The sequence below is a fragment of the Castanea sativa genome, chromosome 1 (assembly GCF_040712315.1).
Source record: "Castanea sativa cultivar Marrone di Chiusa Pesio chromosome 1, ASM4071231v1".
Lineage (NCBI taxonomy): Eukaryota > Viridiplantae > Streptophyta > Magnoliopsida > Fagales > Fagaceae > Castanea > Castanea sativa.
In genome coordinates this window covers 84954727-84963893 of record NC_134013.1, presented here as the reverse complement: position 1 = coordinate 84963893, position 9167 = coordinate 84954727, and the positions used below count along the sequence as shown (strand labels likewise).

The 9167-nt window shown below is 33.3% G+C and overlaps 1 protein-coding gene across 1 annotated transcript; it reads right to left on the bottom strand.

Annotated features, from left to right (window-relative positions):
- Positions 1-5660: 5660 nt before the first annotated feature.
- On the bottom strand, positions 5661-8181 carry LOC142636032 (protein DETOXIFICATION 16-like). Its single transcript, XM_075810101.1, has 8 exons — positions 7906-8181; positions 7087-7631; positions 6925-7011; positions 6768-6824; positions 6427-6665; positions 5957-6075; positions 5795-5881; positions 5661-5714 (listed from the first exon to the last, which is right to left on the bottom strand). The coding sequence occupies exons 1-8, from the start codon at positions 8179-8181 to the stop codon at positions 5661-5663; spliced, it is 1464 nt and encodes a 487-aa protein (XP_075666216.1).
- Between the last annotated feature and the right edge of the window lie 986 nt (positions 8182-9167).

The window sequence follows — 9167 nt, the reverse complement described above, 5'->3', positions numbered from 1 at the left end:
ACATTAATTTTCAAACAATATAATTAGTAGGCACCGTTACAAAATTATATTTTTTACTAATATCTCGAGTCTTAAAGACTCGATTTTGGCTTATAAATTGAGTATTTGAGACTCGATTTTCATGATCTGATCACGTCTGAAGTGGCGTTTTGTCCACATCGCGTCCACCTGAAAATCGAGTCTTTAAGACTCGATTTATAAACCAAAAAAATTTTAAGCCTCAAGTCTCTACAAGCATTCCCAGAAATACCAAAAACACATTTAAGAAATCTCATAAACACAACACCAGAAAGACAACAATCCCAGCACAATGAAACACATTCGCTATTTATTCAACAATGAAACAATTTTTCTAAGTTTTTCTATTTTGACTAAAAACTGAACTTGAAAACCCAAATCAGATCAAAAAGAGGAAGAATCTAAGGAGAGAGATCTCACCTCACCTCGTCGGGTTGATGCATGGGTCGCGCGGCCTGGGTCATGCTACCTGGGTCGCGCAGTGGTGCGGTGGTGGCGTGGTCTGGCTAGATCGGGCGGCTGTGGGTTCTTTGGTTTCTAGTCTGATGAGAAGGTAGGGTGGGGTGAATGGTTTGTAGTGTATGGAGGCTGAATATATAGGTGGGCTTATAAATCGATTTTTAGAGGCTCGATTTTTAGGTGGTCACCACGTAGAAAAAATGTCACATCAAATGTGATCAGACTATGAAAATCTAGTTTTTGAGACTTAATTTATAGGCCCAAAATCGAGTCTTTTAAACTCGAGATGTTAGTAAAAAATATAGTTTGAAAACAGTGTCTACTAATTATATTGTTTGAAAATTAACGTTATTTTCCAATTTTGGCCCAATGGTCTCACAAGTACTCCAAGCTCATTTGTTAGATTTTGGATGGGCCCAACTTGATGCGGATTGACCCTTTTGCTCTCCAATCCATGGCTCCTTTTATTATCCTTGTGTAGGCCTGGTCCACATAATGAAGAAGATATATAAGCAAGAAGTCCCATTTTGTAATTTATCTGGATTAATCATAATTAGTTTTCTCTCCCAAAATAGATTTAACATTTCTAGGAAAAAAATAGTCCTTTTATTAGATTTGAATAATAAGAGTTTAAACAATATATATAGAATGAATCTCAAGTGAAACAATTAAATTTTCAAATAGAAATTCTCACTCGAAATTCGCTCAAGTGAAAATACTAACAAACGCATTTTTCTACTTGATTTTTCTACTGTTTCTTGCCCTGTATTTCTTCTAAGAAGGTAATACTGTAATAACACTCTTCCACTTCTAAAGTGTAATCAAAATAACATTCTCCCACTGCTAAAGTGGGATCAAACTTATATTATAACCTACTTTGATATATGAAATATACTACACTTGGAACAATTAATGAGAAAAAATGTAGTGAATAAAAATTCCTTCTTTTGCATCTTGCAAGTACTTTTGAGGTAGTCCATGTACCTTTTGGTGGGAAAACGAAAATGATGACAGTATGTACTTCTGAGGTCTTTGCTTATTCTCTGTTTGCTTAGATTACAATTTTTCTGTTGTTTTTCATTTCAGTTTCTCGGAAATGGACCATTGAAAATTCTACTAAACCTGCTTAGCATGATTAAATTTGAATTTTCTGAATTTTTTTTTTTTGGATACAATTTTCTTGCCAACCAAATAGAGGCAAAAGAGTTCATTTTGTTGATTGATGATGCATAGGAATTGCTCTTTTGAAAGCTGTTTTTGCTGCTTCGATTTTTCCAGAAAGTGGATTTCCTCCAACCAAGTACTTCTCTCAGAGAATTTATTTTTTCCCTTATAATTGACTATGTTACCAAATAATGATATTAAAAAAAATCCATATTCATTACTGTTTTTTTTTAATTTTAAATTGGAGCCATCATTTTCTTTGTATTGGAATGCCTATGGATTGGAATGGAAAATTTTCACTTCTTTATAGTAAAATGTGTTATGTTTCTCTTAGCCTGAGTAGAAATTATATTTATTTTTAAAAAATTTTGAATTTGGTTGTGAAGCAAAATGTGCGAAGTGGTGTTTCAGATATTGGGGCATGGAAAATCCCTAGAACTGATTATGGCAAGTTTTCAGCTTTGGAATGAGTTGGATAAGGTATATCTTTGATCCTTCAATTTTAATTCAACTTATAGTTTACTTCTCAGATGCCCCATACTTCTAACCAGAACCATTCTAGATTTGGTGTGATTTTTTTTTTCAATGCAGCATTACCCTTGGGTGTCTTTATCAAATTCATCCTCTAGTGCTTCACTTGATTTAGTAGTGGTTAAAGAGGTATTAGATTGATTATGGCTGCTTAATGTGTCCCTTATACTTGTGATATATATATATATATATATATATATATATATATATATATATATTAAATATCTTTTATGATAATTCAATAGTTATAATTGGGAGGAGGAATTTGAACCTTGAATGTCTTCATTAAAAATATTAATCACTGCGCACCTTTAGTGCAGTAGTCACTCTACAAGTATAAGTGCTTGTAGGGTGTGGGATGTGAGGGGTAAGGGCCGGGGTTCAAGTCTCCAGAAGGAAAGTTCACATACATATACACTTAGATTAGACTAGAGTAGAAATTCTATCTCGTATAAAATAAATAAATAAATAAATAAAATACTAGGATGCACTAGTTGAGCTAGAAGCTTAGAAGGCTCTTGGCTATTTTTTTATAAATTTCTATGTCTTATGATAATCAATTCTCTCTGTTTGCTTTTAGGCTTGATTTTCTGTTCTTGGATTTGTCGTTCTGTTTCCTTTAATTTGTAGTTCATAGACATTAGTAAGGTGTATTTTGCTCACTATGATCAATCCACAATAATCTGCACTAGTCTTTCTACTAAGAAAGCTATTTAGTTTTTAAAAACCTATCTTGTAGATTGTGATATGGAATGGAGTGGGCTTGTGTTTTAAAGCTTGTCCCACATTAAAAGTGTATTGTTAAATTAAAGGGTTAAGGGAGAGAGAGAGGAGACTTATATAGTTCGGCCAACATCCATTAAAGAAGCCTTTAGTTACATTTTTATTACCTCAACCTCAAGTATAATGAACCCCGAGCAGCGTCTTTCTAGGAGTTAGAGTTGGCCCGGGTGACTATATATCAACAAATTGACAGATATTTCATAAGATAGAGTTACAAAAGTGGGTAGAACAAAGCAGGGGCGTTGGCACATGAAGGCCAGGTTGGTCACAGAACCACCCTGACCTGAATTTTTTTTTTTATACATAATAATTTAAAATTTTATATTTGTCTACCCTTCAAAAAAAATTTGGGAAGACCTTCAATTTTTTTTATGTCAATAAAATTAAATTGTACCCTATAATTTGTTCTACTTAATAATATATTGGGGCTTTCAAGCAAAAAGAAGCCCAAAAAAATTTTTGAACTAAAATCTGGAAAAAAAAAAAAAAAAAACTATAACATAGCAAGCCCAAATGCCCAATAGACCCCAGGAAAAAAGCCCAAGATAATCTCTTTTATTAGATTGTGTAATTTATACTTCTTAAGGAACACCCTGAGAAAAATTCTCAGAGCCACCACTGGAACAAAGCTACATTAATCATGCGTACACTTGCTTAAAGTTTTTCACTTGGCATAATGTTTTTCCAAATACTGGAATGTCTAGATTTTCCAGTATGAAACTCCATTATTATCTTATGTTGAGTCCATAGTACTAGGTTGGCAAATTGTTACCATGTGTAACCAATTTATGAATCTTAGGGTGTTTTAATGCTACTTGAAATCTAGTTCAGGATCTAAACAAGCCAAGGTTCAAATATCAAGAAGACCCAAATTTTTTTGGAATCTTGACTCCAAGTCAATTCCAGCTTAACCCATCGAGATTCACTAGTCTCAATATGTACTCTCGATCAATTAAGATTCGTGTAGAATTAGTTTTTTGGTTTTGTTTCTTTCAATTGTTTGATTTAGAGTTTCATGGTTTTCAGGCCAAGTATAAAAGTAGACCTAGTGTGCATTTAGCTCTAGTTTAAAAAGCCAACTTATTTTACTATTCAGATTATTTTTGTTACTATTTATGGGCTTCACTGCACTTTTTGGTATTATTCATGGGTCTTGTTGTACTATTTCAACTAACTTTTACCTTTATCTACAGTACTTTTAGTAAAAAGTTTTCAGTTTTAACAAAATAAAAGGATCCCAAACGGACCCCTAAAGCGTGTCTTTCAAGACTTTTGGAGAGTTGTATTTTGTCTCACAAGCATTGGAGGTCTTCCAAGTTCTCTTAAAGTATCACCGAAGATCTGATTCAAGTTTTGAAGATCCAATGATTAAAGTAGATGCTGCAATCTAGTTATATGAAAGTTGTTAAGAGTAAACCTTCAAGTGGGTACTTGAAGTCATGAGTGTGAAGTTCACGTTCAACAAAGTCCAGAATATAAGAGCCTATCGATCCGGAGTTACCTAGAGTCACATTAATATTACACGAGGTAATGATAGATCTAGGGTTAAATTTATTGTATAAACTTTTTGTTCTACTCTAGTAGATTTTATTTTTCCATGTGGTTGATAGTGTTCTCTAAGTGGTTTTTATTTTGGAATAGTTGTTCTATTAGTTTTCTCTGGGTTACCATATAGCATTGTGCTTGTAATTGTATGTTATATATGGTGAATGACTATAACAATAGAGACTCAAGCATAATCTCTCTCTCTCTCTCTCTCTCTCTCTCTCTCTCTCTTATATATATATATATAGAAAGCTGAGAGAAAATCTTATTAGATTTCAAATTGAAATTCAATTAGAGTCTAAGTTTGCGTCATGTGTCTCGTCTAATCTAACCTTTTAAATTTTTGTACTAAGTGAGTTAATTTAGTATAAAAATTGGATTTTAATTATAGTTTAATTTTGTGCCACATGTTCCATCTAATCTATTTTTTTGTCAAGTGTGTTAATTCAGTGTAAAAAATGAGGAGTTCAATATAAATAGACCTAGATAATATATATATATATATATATATATTTTTTTTTTTTTTTAAACCAAAGCTTAGAGAAAATTCGATTAGAATCAAAATTAGATTTTGCCTTTAGCTTTTCATACAAATTAAATTGTTTAGATTTTTGCTTTTTTTTTTTTGGTTGAATTAATGAGTATATTTTTTATATTGTTGTTATTTAGATATTTTTTACGTGAAGATCTTGAACGTAACAAACTATAATTAGGCTAAACGATTTCATACACCTATCCTCATTTAATTTAGGAGATACTATTGAACCATCTTTTATTTTGTTTATTTAGTAGAATTTCATAGATAGTGATAATGAATTGATATTGTATATGTAGTGACCAATAATAATTTTCAAAATTATATATATAACAGCAGTGTAATGAGAAACTTATGTATCCAATATCATTAAAATTGCAATGAAAAATCATTTTAGTACTTCCAAATATCTTGGCTGAATAATGTACTATATATTTAATAACTTAAACTAACATCAGTAGAACCACTGCAGTTCATTATTCCAGTACATTACCACAGTTTACATACTAGTTATACTAATATTTAACTTGGTCCAAACATTCGTAATTTCGTACAACCAGGGCCTAAATCCCTAACATCTTCTCATTCATGTCTGCAGCCGTTTTCTTTTGCTTTTGAACAAGCTTTATTGTAATACATCTTCAGGAGTAATATGTACTCTATCAGCTGCTTTCTTCACCTACAAAACAAAGAAAGTGAACCATCAGATGACGTTGATGGACGATGATATAAGTAACTTTTTATGTCAAAGTAGATTACTTCTTTCTCCCAATCACTGCATAGAGTAACCATCCAAAGGAGTAGTGCTTGCATGAACAGTGCCACTATGATTCCCATCAAGAGTCCCTGTGGATTAGATCCAAAATAAGATTAACCGAAAAAAGGAAAAGGAGGCAAAGAAAGGGAAAGATATGAAGTCACCTTTACACCATTATGGTAGACAAAAGCTAACGTTATAGATATGGGAATGCCTACAAGATAATAAGCTCCTAGATTAACCAAGGCCCCAATCTTTTGCCATCCACATCCTCTAGCAGCGCCTGAAATTTTCAATCAAATTATAACCAAAGAAAATTACATTCATTAAACCCAATTTTCTCCTAATGATAATCTAAGTGTCAGCTTACCTTTATAAAAGTGTAATTAAAAATAGACTTTTAGAGCAAATATACAAATTCTTTTTAAAATGGATAGTCCTTACAGATTTACCCCAAGGTGCCGCACAAACTAATGCATAAAATTAATTTAAATGTTCAGATTGAATGGAAAGAACGAGTCTTGTAATTTAACTGATATATTTTTGTATTTTTTATGGATAAGTCTAGGATTCAAATTCCTTCTTTCCCAACTATCGAATTATTATAAATAAATAAATCATGTTTGCTGCAAACCTGAAAGCACAGATTGAAGACCATCGAAAATGTGGGATATAGCGACCAAGAGTAACATTTCTCCCACATATCTCGCTACTTCTTCTTCCTTGCTGTAACTGTAACCCCAAACATTACGACCCAAAATTAAGGTCGTTCCAACCAGAACGCCCTCTATAGCAACCATGGATAGAGCAACACGAACTGCTAGAAGAGCCGTTTGTGGTCTCCCAGAACCCAACTCATTTGAAACTCTAATGCTAAACTGACAGAAAAAGGATCCAAAAAAAAACATACATTGGTACAGAAAGATGCAGATATTAGAGGTAGTAATGCAATAGCCTAATTGAGCTCAGATTCACCTTGTTGTACTACCCAGCCCCAGGGGTAACATATAAATCAATGCACATGTGTTAAAGCTGAAATACACCGCAGCTGGTTAGTACATAATTAAATTATTTTTGGAAACACTTTTAATTAGCAGGCAATGTTCACAGAACCAGTTTAAGTAGTACAAACCTGATTGACATCACTGATGTTTCAAGCTTTGGATTAGGTAGAAGGCCAGATAAAAGAACCATCATTTCAAAAGACCAGATTTCCAAACTGTGCAACAAAATGTAATCTAGGAAAAACATACTTATAAATAAGTACTATAACAGTTAAGAGTCAGAAACTTACGAATTCATTATTGTTGAGGGAATTGATATTTTTAGAAACTGATGGATTCCATAAAAGGCCTCCTTTGAAAATCCAGCCCATGTGTTCTCACACGAAGGAGATATTTGAACATAAGCCATCAATAACAATGCATTGATCCAATACGAGATGCCACTCGCCAAAGCAGCACCTTCAATTCCAAGGCCGCACTTAAATACAAGAATCCAACAAGTGATTAAGTGTGATAATGTTGAAATGCCTGTGCTAATCATCATAGGAAGAATATTATTTTGAGCTTGTAAGAATCTGACATAACATTGAACGATCGCATAACCAAAAATGCAGGGTATCAGGAAGCGAGCATAAAGTCCAGCTGCAGCAGAAATTTCTGGATCTTGTCTCAAGAATACAAGGATGTGACTAGCTTTGGCCCATATAAGTGTAATGGGAATGCAGGACAGTAGAAGAACAATCATGGCTCTCTGTGTATGTATACCGATCAATCGATACTGTTTTGCACCATAGGCCTGACCACAGTATGTGTCTAATGCACTTCCCATTCCAATCTATCAATCAGGGATGAAGCTAGGAATTTAGTTCAGTTCAGTTAAAGAGGTGCACAAGAACTAACTGATACATCCTTCTTGTTACATAAAAGATTTGGATTAGCATTCAGTCAGTGTACGTACCAAAAAAAAAAAAAAAAGCTGTTAAAAAGTTACATATCTTCCAAGAACGATTATTATCAAATTTTTTTTCCATAGTAACAATGCGAATGTCGCATATGTGTTATATCTCAAAACTTCAAAAGATAAATAGTGAGATGATATTCATACATACCAAGAAGCTGTAACCAGTGACTGTTGCGAAAGAAGTGGCCATGGCAGCACCAGAAAGTGCTAGCTCTCCTAGATGACCCACATACATCACTGAAATCACCTGTAAGCAATTTACCAGCAGATTAACTGACACTAGTGGCCCTGCTAACCACAGCTGCTTCTTCGCCTCCTCTACAATCTCATCTTTGTTGATTTTCTTTGTAAATTTTACACCATTTTCTTCAGCTATTGGAACTAGTGGTGATTGAAGACTAGCTGTCTGCTCTTGTATTTCCATCTCTTATTTTTCCCAGTATAGACAACTTTACCTTAGAGTGGACTCAAAGGCATCAAGTTCAATAGAAAGAAAGAACAATAAGTGTTGTCATGGAGAATTATTCAAACTAGTTTGAATGAGACTATATAAATATTTTGTAATTATACAATACATAACTTGATGTCATGGTGCATTATATAAACTAGCATTCATCAAGAGTGTCAAAGGCTTCAATATAAAGATCTAGAATGCCTTTTTTTTTTTCTTTTTCTTTTTTTCACAGTATGGCTAATAAAGTAATCCTGCAATGTTCCTGGAGTAACATTCATCTCATTAAAGCATATTTGTCTTCGTTAATATTAAGAGTAATGTCATTTTATGTGTCCCTAGTATTACTCCAATATTAAAGCTCATCAAAGTGGAGAGTGTCAGAAATAGAAGCCAATTGATAAGTTGAGAACTTTTGGCCTTTTGCAATTCATGAACTCATCTTACCTAGTTAGCTATTCCGATTTCTTTGACAATATGTCTACATCCGTGGAGTTTCACGATTTGACAATATGTTGAGTTCAACGATTTTCACTATGTCAAAGAGAATAGTACCGAGGTGGCTTATAAATTGCAATACATCAAACCCTTATTTTGAAGTAGCAATATATATATCCTAAACAGTAAGTCCAAAACTCCGCTCCATGGATTAAGCCTCACAAAACACTCATTTAAAACTGGAATGCTTTCAAATTGGCTCAAGTCCAAATCAAATCGAACTCAAAACCAAGCTTTAGATAGCCCAACACATTCCTCTCCAACTTGCAACAAGACTCTTTCTTTCTTTGTTTATCAAAACCTTACATAGCTTTTTTCCCCAGCTACTCCCACTGCCCCTCCTTTAGCTTTGCTACACCCAGTCTAAGAGGCTATTATTGTTGAATAGACAAGAATGAGTAGTTATTATAACATAATTGAACTCATATCTATTGATCTTAGAATATTTGGGTTAAATGATA

Bases quoted from the DNA above. Each gene is read 5' to 3' on its own strand.
- LOC142636032 (XM_075810101.1), bottom strand. From the start codon at position 8,181: ATGGAAATACAAGAGCAGACAGCTAGTCTTCAATCACCACTAGTTCCA. The intron at 7,012-7,086 runs GTAAGTTTCTGA...TTTGTTGCACAG, and splicing joins CCCTCAACAATAATGAATTC to TTTGGAAATCTGGTCTTTTG. The intron at 6,666-6,767 runs GTGAATCTGAGC...CTGTCAGTTTAG, and splicing joins GGGCTGGGTAGTACAACAAG to CATTAGAGTTTCAAATGAGT.